Here is a 15814-nt window from a genome sequence, read left to right as displayed (position 1 = left end):
AAAACCTAGCCACTTAAATGAAATAGGGGAAAAAGGGGGGGCATGAAACCCCCATTCACGCACATGAGAGTGAGAGGGGTGGAAATCCTCTCTAACTTCCCATTTTCCCCATTCCTCTCACCCACGACCTCTCTTCCTCCCCATTCATCTCCAACTCCCACCCACGACCTCGCTTTCTCCCTCTCACGAATATCTTAAAAACCCTAGCATTTATGACCCATCCTCTCTCTCTCTCTCTCTCTCTCTCTCTCTCTCTCTCTCTCTCTCTCTCTCTCTCTCTCTCTCTCGGTCCAGAGAAGGGGCTTCACGCAAGCACTGCAGTAAGGGGGGAAAAGCAACCAAGAGGTAGGACTTTCTGTGATTTTTGTTGTGTGCTTTGTTTCAAGCATGCAATGAATTGCAGCACAACCTAAATCAAAAGGAAAAAAAATAAATAGGGGATTTGTGTAGATGCAACAATAGGAGATTCATTTGGAAGCTAATCGGTCAATACCAAAAATATTTTTCTGGTATGACCGATCGGCGTGAAATTAGGTTGTGTAAACACTAACCTGAGTATTTTGCCTTAGACACATCCTGTAGTATATTAAATAGAAAAATTTTTGCCTGCGTGTTGGGCGTTGGAAAACATGTTTAAGTTCCAGATATGTGTGTTTTGGTTTAGAAAAATATTCTGCAATATGTGCAATGAAAATAGTTCTGATATGCATGTTGAACTCCTGAGAGGTCAGATAACAAAATTAATAAGATAAGTAACCCGCTCAGACTCGGGCTTACCTTAGAGAGGGTAGGTGGTACACAACTCCGGGGACATGTGTTATTTAGCTTTGAACGACAATGGCTCATTGGTCCTCAATCCTCGGAGTTAGGGGACTTGGACTACCAATTTGTCCTAGGTGGTAAGTTCAAATTCTTCTGCAGAAGTTAAGGGTGCATCATGTTTGTTTGTCCTTTGGGAGGTTCTCTCGGTTATTTAACCGTTGTCTTTGAGATTTCAGTTTTAGTTACACTCGAGTTAACAAAACACACAGCATAACAAACCCTCGAGTGTTCTCTTCTGTTACGGTTGCATTGGCCTGTGAGTACCTGAAGGATAATTAAAGAGAAACTTTAATTAACCATTTTATGTTCATTATTCATGTGGAACTTAGTAATATATTGTGCCTGAAAATGTTTGTAATGAATTGTGCTTATTCATATGTCAGAAATGAGTCGTGATATTAATTTTTTAATGTGATATTCATTTGGTTATTTTAAGACATGCTATAATTTTACATTTTATCGAAAAACTCATAGCATTGTGCGTCCTTGTTACATTGTACATATGCATAATTATAGTAATCCTACTGCTCAGACTGGTTGTAGTTTGATCCTATTATTTCATCATTTCAGGTGAAAAATAGATGACACAGAGCGATTGCGGGATGATGTAGGGATTATGATGCACGATTTTTTTATGTTCTCGGGACAACTTGAAATAGCTTAATTATTTTCATTTCTGCTTTTGTAATGAACTTAACATTTTATTTCCTGCTAAACTTTATCGGTACTTAGAATGATATTGTTGATTTGAATGCCCTCTGATGTACCCAAGATGTTTAACCTGGAGTAAATTGAGTAGTTCCGCTGTGTTTAAAAAAAAATTCTTGAAAATTTAGGTTAAGTTTTTGGGTCGTTACAATGTAAACTGCACTTTTGTTGTTACAACACAATCTTAAGGGTTTTGCTACATCAACTCGCAAATCTTCTAACAATTGTTTTAGACATACTAACTCAGAAGTAGTGGTTGTCATAGCTCGGTACTCTCCTTCTGCAGAGGACAGGAACACCTTTTGTTATTTCTTGCATTTCCAATAAATCAACAAATCTCTTACAAAAACACAAAAACTCATAGTTGAGCAACAATCATTCACATTTTCTCCCCAATCAAGTCTAAATAAGCAATAACTTCTAATGGAAAAGAATATAACAAAAATAAAATATAACTAATAGTTTTTTTGATATATCTAATAATCCTCATTACAACAATCATATGTACTGTAGTAAGAGCATGCTGAAATTGACTAGCAGAGTAAATAGTATGTGCAATATCAAGACGAGTAATAGAGAGATAAGATAAAACTCCAATCAATTGTCTATAAGGAGTTGGATCCTTCAGAGGCTCTCCATCATCCTTCCTTATTTTGACATTAATAACCTCTAGAGTATCAACCTGTTTTTCATCAGAAATCCCTGATCGTTCAATAATCTCTGTTGCATACTTAAACTGTAACAAATAATAACCACGAGGTGAGTAAGCCACTTCAATTCTAAGAAAATACCATAAGAAATCAAAAATTGTCATATCAAAGTTATCCTTGAGAACGTCTTTGATAATGACTAACTCCATATTTATCACCTCTTGTGATAATCATGTCATCAATATAGAGAAGTAATATTATCATGTTTGCACTAGAAGACTTAACAAACAATGCAGTGTCAATATAACAAGATTTAAAACTAAGTTGTGTCATTACACTACTGAATTGATCATACCAAGCCTTAGGAGCTTGTTTTAGATCGTATAAAGCCTTGCACAACCGAAGGACTTTTTCATGTGCCAACCCTAATCCTGGTGGGGGTTCCATATAAACTTCTCCATTAAGGTTATCATTCAAAAAGATGTTTTTAACGTCCATTTGAAAAATAGGTCATTTTCTAATCGAGACTATAGAAACAAGAGTTCTAACAGTGGTCATTCGAGCAATGGGAACAAAAGTTTCATAATAATCTATTTCGTACTCTTGACTATATCCTTTGGCTACAAGTCTAGCTTTATACCTCTCTAATGTCTCATCACTCTTGGTTTTAATTTTATAAACTCATCTTAACCCTATTGTTTTCTGTCCTTTGGGTAATGTTTGAATTTCTCAAGTTTTTGCCAACTCTACCGCCTTTAATTCATCATTCATGGCTATAATTCATTCTTGATGGTTCTTAGCATCATTATAAGAGAACGGTTTTACGTATGAGTGGATGGTCATTAGACATGCTCTGTACTTGGGTTCAAAAGAGTCATATGACACAAATCTACTTGAAGCTTTGGAAATCCTCATGAATTTTCTAATACTAGATGAATCTATGTTTTGAGTTTGGAAATATCTTCTAGGGCACATGGTGGATGATCTTCGGTGCATCAAGAATAAGTTTGAACTTTGTTATGTGAATAGCCTATACTATCAAGACCTTCATTCTCATTCTCATTCTCATTCTCATTCTCATTCTCATTCTCATTCTCATTCTCATTCTCATGACATTGTCACTCTCATACACAACATGAATGTCATTAATATCATAATTAACAACTTTATCATGCTCATTAGCTAGATAAAAAAGAAATTAATAATCATAATGTTCTTTGTTTTTATCGTTATCAAACTCATTTTCGTTTTCAAGAAACCTGACATTTCTTGAAACATATATCTTGTTTTTTCTAATTTCATAACATTTATACCATTTTTGGTTCTCGACATATCCCAAGAAAACACAATGATATAGTATTTGCGAAAAGTTTGTTATTCTTGTTGGTTAGGACAAAACATTTACAACAAAAAACTCTTAACCTTTTATAATCAGGAGGAGTTTTAAATGATTTTTCAATTAGGAAAAAAATTTCAATAGTTTTTTAAGGCATTCTATTTATTAAGTAGACCATCGTAAGAGTAGTTTCGGCCCAACAAATTTTAGGAACATCATAAGATATAAAGTGTTTTAATAGTGTCAACAATATGTCTATGTTTTCTTTCGGCCAATCCATTTTGTTGAGTATAGGGGCAAGATTTCTTATGAATAATTTCATGAAAATCAAGATAATTTTTTAAGTCATTTGATAAAAATTCTCGTATAGAATCAAATCTAAAGTTTTAATGTTGCCTTCAAATTGCATTTTTGCATAATGATGAAATTTTTAGAAGCCATCAAATACTTCATATTTGTGCTTAAGAAAATATATCCAAGTGTGTTAAATAAAATCATCCACGAAAATAACATAGTATGATACTCCTCCTTTGGACACAATCAGAGTGGTCTCCATACATCCGAGTGCACTAATTTAAATGGTTCTTTAGATATAAAATGACTAGGTTCATATGACAAGTATTTTATTTTACCAAAAATACAATCTTCACAAACTAAATTTTGTTCTTTACATCTTGTAAGAAATGAAAACAAATGAAATTTTGACATACTAGGATGTCCTAGACTTTTTTATCAACTTTCTATATATTTTTTTCCACAAAATTACAAAAAATAAGGTTTGATAATTTAAGGTTGTCCATTACATAGAGATTTCTCCTTCTATGGTTTTGCCCAATCGACTTCTCGGAGTGAAGATCCTGTATCAAACAACCATGAGATAAGAAAGAAATTTTGCACCCATGATCGGCAATTTGAGAAATAGATAGGAAGCCTAAATTTAATTTTGGCACTATTCTTACATTTGGTATATGAAAAGTTTGATGTTTTTGCAAAGTTCCAAAACTCTTGATTTTTAGAGAAGTTTTATCAGCGGTTGAAATAAAAATCATTTGGATTAGTATGGCATTCAGATAGTATGGACTCATTTGGATTCATATGAAAATAAACTCCAGAATCAAGAATCCAAGAAGTCTTACCGGGATAAATACACGTGGATACGACTGCATTGGAGAGAGAGGAAACTTATTTTTTAAACATTGATTATAGTGCTTTCATGAGTTGTGCTAAAGACAATGATTTCAAGCTTTTAGAGTTTTCATCTACACTATTTCTTTCAAAAGATGGTCTCACAAAAACCACATTTTTTCATTTCTTTGTTCATCTCTCCTCCTTTTTGAGCAAAACGGTTTGATGTGACCCGGTTTATAATAAAAATTACTACTCTTTCTTGTATTCAGTCTTTTCTTCCATGATCATTTGAGTTTCTCCCATGATCATTTGAGTTTCTTCCATAATCATTTGAGTTTCTCCCATAATCATAGCTTATCCCAAAGTGAGGAGGCTTACAAGCCCATGAGTGGTTTTTTGGGCCTTGACATAGCAAGAACCGATTCTTCATCTTTAGCGGAGGAGGGTTTCTTTAATCTATTTTCCTCCATAGTTAATTCTTCAAGAATTTCAACTATAGTAGGAACTCTTCCTCTATGAAGAGTTAATTTAGTCCCTTCAAATTCAGGTCTAAGACCATTTACAAATTGGTAGACGTGCTCTCTGTTTTAATTTAATTTTCACAGAGTTTTATATCTTGGAGGCAATGCTACTTAGGCTCTAAAAAAGTCAATTTATCCCAAAAAAGAGAAAGAGCATTATAGTATTCCCTAATGCTCATTTCTCCTTGGGTCATGGTTCAAACTTTGTTTTGCACGTTACATACATGAGTTATATCTTTTAGACAATACATATCCTTAAGATATTTTCATGCATCACTAGCAAAATCAAATTTTGCCAAACTTGAGCACTTTTTTATGTCAACACTATTGATGAGTCATCCAATAATTTTTTAAGAGCCCATCCTCCATTCTTTTCATCTTTTCTTATACTCCCCAACGGCCTTAAACATTGCATCTCTTTGAAGAGCTACTTTCTTTCCATTCTAAATCTTGGTAAGCATAAATTTGGGTTCACTTTCGGTACCATCAACCAAACCCCATAGACCTTTTTTTCATATTTTGTATTTTACTATGGATGCCCACATCACATAGTTTATATTACTGAATGGAGATGAAAACTTATCTTTCAACCTCCATTTTTATAAGAGAGAGAGAGAGAGAGCAAGAGCAAAAAGAAGAGACAAAAAAGAGCTAACAAGAAATGAGTTAAAGAGGTTTGATAGTGTGCTTCCCGAGGCAATGAACTAACGAACCAAGCTCTACTCACAATCCTTCTCTTGACCTTCACGTATAAGCCGCAATTCAAGAAATCCAATGGCTCTGATACCATGTAACGAAACAAGAAATATAACAAGAGAGTGTCTCATGGGCTTATAAGAACACAATCTCAAAGAACACAAAGACCACTTATAGGTCAATCACACAAGCAAATACACATGGGGTCAAAAACACCATAAAAAATATAGAATTTGTATAACAAATATGCTTCAACAAGTATTACATACAAGAGGGGTTACACTATTTATACATAAAAAGAAGCAAATAAGAGCCATTGGAAAGTGCTCCCAACAACAAGAAATATAGTTGTTGGGACTCTTGGGAGCACTTCCCAACAACTTGAAATATAGCTATTGGGAGCACTCCCAACAGCTCAAATTCAAGAGCATTATAGGGACTATAATGCCCTTGATAAAAAGAATAAATTACAAAAAAAATAAAAACCTAAAATGCCCCTAAAAGTAATATAAAGGACTGTTGTACCACTAATGAGTACAACTTATTACAAGGCTGTGAAAAGACTAAAATACCCCTATTGGGTATTTAACTATTACAATGACAACAATATATACATATATATGCAAATATGCATATCTTAACAAGCAATGCTGTCAATGTACTAGACATGGATCATCAGTTGAAACCTTAACCGGATCTCCCAGCATATGGATCACACAAATGGGATAACATTAAAAGGCATATCAAACATGGAACAGACAAATCAGAAGGATCAGATGTAAATCTGGACCAGGATGAAGCATATATGAATCACTTTCAGCTCCTGATTCAAGATGGCGCAACTCCTAAGCACGTAAACTTAAAATGAGTTGCCTGATCCTGATCCAAATACCATAGAAAGTTAGAAACTCACATCACATGCAGCAGTGTAAATGCTTCAATGTGATCCAAGTCCATATCTATCCAAATCTTACACGTTCCAACCTTAGATGAAGGTAAATAGAATTGGCATGAGATCCCAGTTACAAATCGTTCACACATGCAACTATTGAGACTTCTCTAACAAAAAATATCACCTCCAATCAGCTAACCAAATCCAAGAGTGGGCAATGTCAGCGTACAAAGGAAAAGAGGTGAGAACTTACAGAAGGGTGCAATCCAACCCTAGGCGGATCCACGATTGCAACGACATCTTTAAACCACTGAAGGTTAGTGGATTTATGATGGTCTTCGCTGATTTTGTTCTGGTCTGATGAATCATTCCTCTGATTCAGTACTCCAGTCTCTCCAGTAGAACCATCATTGTTAAAATCTGATACTCTCTTAGAAGCATCTATTTTATTGCTTGAGGATCCAGTCAACTCAGAACCATGACCGCTATTCTCTTTGTCATTACATACACAACTCAATCTGCCATCAGTACTTCTACCAAACTGCTTTTCCATTTCCCCAATATCTTTCATAGTTTGTGTGGGGCTATAATCTGGATCATCTGTCACTGTAGCAATAGAGCTGTCAAGTTCAAGCATTTCAGCACTAGAACTGGATGCACCATCACAACCAGCATTTACTCCATTACAAACCGTTCCTTCGGCATTGCTTCCAGAGATATACATGGACTCATCATGCTGCTCTGACAAGATTAGGTATTCTTTCAAAAGAGATCCCATAACATCTTCTGCCTGGTGCAACAAATATTAGCATGATGCATAAATAAATAATTTTGAATTTATGCTAAATAAATCATGTTTATGCAAGTAACTGAGTTTCTTTGGTGCAGCTACCAATGAAAGCAAAAGGATGGAGGAAGAAAACAGCCATTAAGCATATCCAACCTTCGCACAGACGAAACGACAATTTTTCAATCCATTAACTTCTGCATTCCTCCAAGCATCTGAAACTGCAGAAGCGTTCATTTCAATGCCTACGACCTAGCATGAACACAATAATCAGCTGATGTGTCATCATCCCATATGCAGAAGAATCACCTAAAACTCTCCGAGAATTGTTGGTGGCATATAAGAACCTCAAAAGACCATAAGGATTAAAGAGGAAAATGGACAAAAGAAAAAAGAAAGAAAAGAAAACAGAAGAGAACAGAATTAGCCACTGCATCATCCATTATATAATGACTTCCTATGCTTCACTTTCATTTATCAATGCATAGCAAATGTGCTCCTTCCATAACAATATGCATGATAGAAGAACCAACCGAAGAAATAGCATTTGCAATTTGTTTTGAAATATTACCATACCAACACGATGTGCTAACGTCAGCCCTATTGTTCCAGTGCCACAGCAAATATCAAAGAGCAAGGTATCTGGACTGAGTCTAGCCCAATCACCCGTAAGTGAGTAAAGCTTCTCTGCAGCAAGGGTGTTAACCTGCAGCCTTGTAAATCATGAAATGGATATGCATATAGGGAATTTATCATGACACAAAAACATCAGATCTCAAACCTGAAAAAATGCTGTTGGTGATATGGAAAAGCGAAGGCCGTTTATGTAATCATGAATTCTTGTTTCAGATGCATTTAGTTCTTGAAGACCACAAACCTCACCCTTCTTCGGTACAGCCAATGTGAATAATGGGGAATCAATTGGTGCTGCATTTGATATGCCCTTATGATCCTTCAAAGAATCATCATTACTTAATGTCAAGAAAATCGGGTCACTTGAAAGCAATACAGGGCATTGTAAAGTTCAGCTCCATTGAGAATGAAATTAAAATTGCGTCGATAGCACACACATTATACAAAAATAGATAATGATGGCATTTACAGTTTTTATTTTATTCATGATATTATGGGGTGTTTGTAGAGAAGCCCATTTTCAAATGAAAGGGGAGTTGCTTCCTCACAAGGGTTGAAATGATCCCCCTGACAATCAAGTTGTAGACGTCACCACCTTTCATACAAAACCCAGATTTTGTATGAAAGCAGGGTCTCACCCCCACCCATGAGGAATGAGCTTCCTGCCTAAGGGGACACTTTGAATGACCTGCATTTTCAGCGCCATGAAACAAATGCCCCCTATGAGAAATGGATAAAGGGTAACTTTAATGGAAAATTTGAAACTGTCACTGTTGTTCAATTTATAACAAAAAATATGGTGTTAGTTTGTCTTATTTCCTGAAAATAATCATTTTTATAAAACCACAAATTTTTCCCATTTCCTTTTTCTATTAAAAAAGATCCCTGAACTTTGCCAAAGAAAAGAAATCTCAATTATTTCGAAAGAATACTTTGCTGATACTGTTACCCGTACTATCTAAATATAGATCCAATATCTGCCTTGAACCCACATATAACTGTCCAAAATTTTGTAGCAGCAAGCTTGTCTTTCTAACCACTATCATAAACTGGCACTTCTTTAATCAGCAACCTAAAGCCTGTTATACATGAACTTGAACGGGTTCTGACTCGATTCGAACCTAAATCCACCACCATCACAGGAAATGTAAGGAAAAGAGAAAGGACCTCTTCCTTGAGTTACAAGTCTTCAATCTGTGAGACAACTTTGAATGTAGAAGCAAAATAAGATAGAAAACCCCAATAAAAATGCCAAGTTTTTATTTGGTTATCAAACTAAAAGGATTACAACCATATTTTTAGACTCCAGACTTCGAACTCAAGGAAAGTATCCAATTACGAGACATCTAAACCTGTTATTCATTTAGGAAAATACTAAAACACTAGTCACCTAAACAGTGAACTGCTTAAATGGCTGAAACTTTTAAAAACCAAAATTTGCCTAAAAGAAGACAACATTTAAAAGTAAAAAAATCTGACCCCCTAAAATGAAGAACTTTATGCTTCTAACCATTAATCCTTTAAAGAGTTTTGCATCTCATAATGATCTGAATGAGCATTCCAGTAGATCAGGACCAGAGTTGTCAGTCGAGGAAGCGGGAGTGAGAAGCGATTCAGAAAGCGAGAGAGAGAAGTGAGGCATTTCTAAAATTTTAGTAAGCGGGAAGAGCATAATTACTTAGAAACGAACCGGGAATCGTCTCGAAAAAAATGAAGAAAAGCAAACTGGAAGCGACCTAGGGAAACAAACCAAGATTCGAAGGAGAAACAAAGAGGGAAGCAACCTAGGATTCTAGTAGAAAGCGAAAGGGAAGCGAATAGGAATCGAAAGGGAAGTGAAAATGTAATTATATTTTTTTAATTTATCAAAATATAAGATTTATGTTATTATTAACAAAATAAAACATGAGTATATAACATTAAAGTTGATCTATTAATCTCAAAACTGAATTATATATGCATTTAATAAATAATACATCAAGAAAAATTCATAATTTTTGTTCTTGTTGTAACCATTTAACAAATAAATCATGTTGCAAAAACAACAACAACAACAACTACGCCTTCATCCCAAAATAAATCATGTTGCAAACATTTAATAAATAATACATCAAGAGAAATTCATAATTCATATTTCAGTTACAAGTTGCAACCATTTAACAAATGCACCTTGTTGCAAGCATTTAATAAATAATACATCAAGAAAAATTCATGGTTCATATTTATGTTGCAAACATTTAACAAATGCATTATGTTGCAAGCATTTAATAAATAATGCATTAAGTAAACTAATAAATTTGATTAAGAAGCATACATTTTTCAAGAAATGAATCATGTGCTCTTAAATAATACATCATGTTGCCCGCCTGAGCTATGAGAGCCAACATAAGAGGCTTCCTATGCAACCGAGATGTTTTTTTAGTGCAGGCGGAGGAGGAGTTGGCTCGGAGGAGGAAGTAGTTGTTGGAGCACAAGGTGATGCTGGAGGAGAGTGAGGGTGTGGTGAGGGAGCAGAGCGATGCGTGGAGCACATCCATAGTTGTCGGAGCACAAGGTGATGATGGAGGAGAGTGAGGGTGTGGTGAGGGAGCAGAACGATGCGTGGAGCACATCCAAGAAGAGGTTGGTGGAGGTGAAGAGCGAGGTGAGTCGTGCATCACAGGCGATGGTCATCGCTGAGGCGACGTGGAACCAGTTGTGCTGCGAGGCACTCACGCAACACACTCAAGTTCGCGAGAGACAAAGAGAAGGAGAGATGGAGAGACAAGGGAGAGATGGAGAGGCAGAGAGAGCAAGAGACGAATAGAGAGGGAGAGAGGGAGAGTTAGAGAGATGAGAGACAGAGCGAGCGAGAGGAAGAGGGAGAGTCAGAGAGAGGGGGGGGGGGAGTTAGAGCAAGAGAGAAGTACCCGAGAACGCCCATCGCCAGAGGTCGGAGACTCAGAGGAGGTCGTCGGAGGCCCCGATGTCAGTAGGGATTATATATATATATATATATATATAGAGAGAGAGAGAGAGAGTTGTGTTGCAAGTGAAACACAAACCCTATGCGATTGGGGGTTTTCACAAAAATTTCAGAAATGACCATTTTTCTCTCTTATGAAACACAGTTTCTTTTTTTGGTAAAAAAAAGTTTAATAAGGCAGCGAGTTTTTTGGGACGTGTGTTTCTTGTTAACGGGGAAGCACGCTTCTCAATTAAAATGAGTGCTTCCCCGTGAGTTTCAGAAGCGTCGTATTTCGTGCTTCCCCGTGAGTTTCAGAAGCGTCGTGTTTCGTGCTTCCCCACTCCTATAGGTACTTCCAGTAACCCTGTTCAAGACCCAATGCAATCCAACATCAGCAACAAAAATCATGCAACCTTCTGTTTCGCCATCTCTGACCCGATATAGGGGCTCTATGACCACAGCCACTTGTTCACCCAAGTCCAACTTCAATTTCCATTAAATTTACCACAGCCTACGTGGTTTCTCTAACATGATGTACACATGCCTCTAAAGTCTAAAGCAACCCAAATTTCACTTGGGCTGAACACAATACCATATAGGATTTGGATATAAACCACATCAAGCCTATATGGGATATAAGCTGTCACATGGATACTTCATTTTGACTGACTCCCGTCTGTATCACCTTATATACAAGTAATATTGCCAAGAAAAATTTCATCTGTTACAACTAACAAGGCAATGTTCCAAAAAAGAATTCCAACTTGATACCTCTTATCAAATAAATGGTGCGGATATTGTCCGGTAAATGATCAGTAACAGTGCACTGATATCAAAATTGTCAACCAATGGAAGAATCATTACCAAATTAAAGATCCAAACATAAAGTAATTAAACCTGCACAACGAGAGAGGTGAAAGGCAATGGAGGGGCACAAGTAGAGGCTCCAAGAGAAAGAATGTGAGCCATTCTGTGGAATTCTTTTCTCTTTAGTTCTTCATCAACACCTACTGAGCACACCTGTAAATTAGAAACATCAAGAAACTAAAAACTAGAAATTATATCAAGTCACTGAAACAGAAAAAAAAAATCACAAAAACAAGTGGAGAAATCTACTGAACAGGTAACAAGGCAGTCAGTTCCTGAATATGAGCATTGCAGCTGAAAGAGAAATACACCTGAACAATAAGCATGACCTCTGCGATAGAAGCACCCACAGTTTCAAGGCTTGCAGGTCCATCACTTGGAGTCTGGCCTTCTCGTACCTGATAGTAACATAGAAATAGTGACATAAACCATATGTTCTATGGACAGGACAAGGAAACAACTCGTTGTCCTTCAGTTGATGCGATTAATTTCAATATAGCCAACCAGCATCAGAATTGTACTCAGCACATCTCTAAAGTTTCTTTCTCACTGGAAATTGCAGTAAAGAGTTGGACTCTTGGACAATTAAAATTAATCCTTTTATCTATATATGTTCATGTGTCAGTGTGTGCTTCTCTTGTGTGAGTGTGTGTGTTCATGAGAGAGAGAGAGAGAGGTTGGGTAGATTGAACAATGTGTCTGTCAGTGACATCCTCCACATTTTTGAAAGGATGAATGCAAGGGGATAATTCACCCTTGCATATATGCTGGTCTCTCTCCACTAACAAGTTGACGTCAGAAATTGCAATAGAGAGGAAGGGAAAATACTTTTGAAACTTTATGTAACATATGAACTATTAAATATTAAATAACAATTGTACACATACAGCTCGATCCAGGTTGAAATCCATGCCCAAACCTGACGATCTTACCTACATGACTTGGATGAGACCCAGGTCCTATTGACTATTGAAGCTTAGACTGTAGAACAAGCCAGAGTAACCTAGATTTCCCTGATCATCTGGGAATCATAATGTTGTAAGAGGAGCATTTCGATCTTCAAATTATTGACCAGCCTGAATAGTTTGACTTTTCTGTAAATGTAAAGAACATGTGTGTAAGGAGTATTATAGTCTTTCTATCCCTTATTAGAGTAAGAAAAGAATGGTCCCTAGACTTCCCTCTTATTTTTCACTCTTCTTTCTCTCTCTTCTATTCTCTTTGCTTCTTCATTTCCTGTTGCAGGCACCAAAGGAGAAGGGTGGGTTTAGATACCCTAGACTTCCCTCTTATTTTTCACTCTTCTTTCCCTCTCTTCACCTTCTTTCTCTTCTATTCTCTTTGCTTCTTCATTCCCTGTTGCAGGCACCAAAAAGGAGCATTAAGTATGTCGAGACAGAAGATTTTAAGATGGTATCAGAACCCAAACAAGCTCTGGAACAAGGACAAATAGAGAGCCCTAACAACCAACTAATGTCAGCTGATGCCCAGCCAATAGAGAAAGTTTCAGTGTCTGCAGCCCACTCACTCATAGCAGTGAATGGCATTTCAGGCAATAGTCTACCATATTATTTTGTTAATCCCTTGGAAGAGTGGTGCATCTCCTTGGAGAGACGCAAAGAAAGCAGCAGATTTCCTAGCTCTTGCTGTGAGGCAGGCAGGCTGCAGTTATTAGGGGATTTGGACTTCCCCCATTGAGAAAATGGGGTAAAGAGTGAACTGCACAACATAAGAATTGGAAAAAAGATGTACTTCGATTAGGTTAGTGTTAAGCAGTAAGAGTGAATGCCACCCCTAACACGCAAAAAAGGCATCCTCTATGAGTGAATGTGAGGTATTGTAACGCACCAACTAAGCTACAAAAAATGTGTGGTTCATCAAGAGCTTCATCATTCGGCTCCCTCATAACCACCTTAGTATTCACTGCTACGGGCATGGACACAGGTTTGCAATCCAACACACCAAACCTATTAAGAAGCTCAAGAGCATAATTGTGTTAAGTGAGAGTTATGGACTGGTGCCTCCTGTTAACATCGACACCCAAGAAATATCTAAGACTTCCTAGGTCTTTCATATGAAACTTGGAGTTGAGGAGTTTCTTTAGCTTTGTAATACGAAATTTTTCATTGTCCGTGATAATGATGTCATCAACATACACCAAGACCACAGTGATAAGTTGCATGTCGTGATGGAGAAACAAAGAGTAATCACACTGACTTCAAATAAATCTAAGGTTGCATAGGGCACTACTAAAGATTTCAAACCATGCCCGTGATGCTTGCTTGAGGCCATAAAGGGCTTTCTTCAATCTAAGTATTGTAGCTTGAGGGTCTCCTTCTGCATACCCAAGTGGATGTTCCATGTATACCTCTTCATGAAGCACCCCATGAAGAAAGGCATTCTTCACGTTCAACTGGCTTAGATTTTATCTGTAAGTGACTGCAAGAGAGAACTTGAATAGTTCTCATACGTATCACCAGGCTAAATGTTTCATCGAAGTCAAATCCATGCTCCTAAGTGTAGCCTTTAGCCACCAGTGCTTTGTAACGCTCTATGCTCCCATCACTTTTGTATTTAATTTTAAACACCCAACGGCACCCTCACAACATTCTTATCTGAAGGTCTTAGAACCACATCCCAAGTTGCATTCATGCAAAGCTGAAATCTCTTCATTCATAGCTTCAATCCATCGTGGATTCCGACAAGCCCCATGATAAATTTTAGGCTCCTTTTCTTGAAGGAGGCTCACTCCAAAGAGTTGAAATTCTGTTGTAAAGGCACCATAGGAAACCCATCGTTGTGGGGGGTGTCTCACTCTCATAGATGATCTAGGCTGTGGCAGTGAATTTATACTCGTTTCATCTGGAGGCTCTCCTAAGACTAAAGCATTCAGTCCTGGGTCCGAGGAAGGAACATCACACAGGCTGCAAATCGCATTCAGCTTGTGTCGGCTGCATACGACACTCGATAGCTGACAGAAAGGGTGCTGTTGGAACATCATCTCTTGTTCGGATATGCACTGTCTTTCGTCGAGCATATACTTGAGGAAAAAACTGAAAATTAGAGTCAGATTTTTGACCTAAAATTGGCTGGGCTGACCTGTCCAAGTCTGCAGATTGGACCTTGGCTGATCATGATCTTCCAAAGAAAACACTTTGGGATTAAGGCCTTGCTACCTCACTAGAAAGAAAAAGAAAGAGAGAAAAGTTTAGGGGAAAAGAAATGCAGCAACGGTCGTGCCCACCTCTAGGTCACGCCCAACCCTATGTATATATATAGATGGTGTACAATAATGCCCCTGCACATAAGGGCAAATTACAATTTGACACTAACAGTGTTATCGCTAGTCAATTATCTAGATATTCTGTTTGAGCAATCAATTGCAAAAAATAGGCATTCAAGGCCTCAAACAATTCAGGCTTCATGAAAGAAATGGCAGAAATGAGATGAGCATCAAAACTTAAGGAAATGAAGAGACCCTGTTGAAGAGACAACAGTGGGTGAAGATTGCAATCAAGAGATTCAAGACCAATAATTGTTTCCAGGAAAACTGTGAATGTAAAAACCGTAAGTTTTCGTCATTATATTTTTTTATATATAATAAAATATTTTGAAATTTGCAAATTTGGGCCTGAGATCCACATTTTGGATCTAGGACCCATAAAGGGGTATTCATGTAAAAATGATATCATCCACGTTTATATTAAAAATAATAATAAAAGTATTAATAATAAATATTTAAAACAAATAAATATATATATATAAACTTAATACGAGGATCCACAGTTGGATCCAACTTGTGGATCCATATAAAAGGGTAAGACGCA

At 36.9% G+C, this 15814-nt stretch overlaps 1 protein-coding gene across 1 annotated transcript in view; it reads right to left on the bottom strand.

The window, feature by feature from the left end:
• LOC149817437 (zinc finger (CCCH-type) family protein) overlaps positions 1 to 15814 on the bottom strand; it is a 52696-nt gene that overhangs the window by 17162 nt on the left and 19720 nt on the right. The window contains exons 7-12 of the mRNA XM_089985398.1: positions 12299 to 12385; positions 12018 to 12140; positions 8322 to 8492; positions 8112 to 8246; positions 7697 to 7792; positions 7007 to 7543 (exon numbers count right to left, since the gene is read on the bottom strand). Coding sequence (XP_089841524.1) covers positions 7007 to 7543; positions 7697 to 7792; positions 8112 to 8246; positions 8322 to 8492; positions 12018 to 12140; positions 12299 to 12385 — 1149 coding nt within the window. The remainder of the gene's footprint in view (positions 1 to 7006; positions 7544 to 7696; positions 7793 to 8111; positions 8247 to 8321; positions 8493 to 12017; positions 12141 to 12298; positions 12386 to 15814) is intronic.

The sequence above is a fragment of the Nuphar pumila genome, chromosome 13 (genome assembly GCF_984573655.1).
Source record: "Nuphar pumila chromosome 13, dmNupPumi1.hap1.1, whole genome shotgun sequence".
NCBI classification, from domain to species: domain Eukaryota; kingdom Viridiplantae; phylum Streptophyta; class Magnoliopsida; order Nymphaeales; family Nymphaeaceae; genus Nuphar; species Nuphar pumila.
The sequence above is the reverse complement of the archived record's forward strand: the minus strand, read 5'-3'. Positions and strand labels throughout refer to the sequence as shown.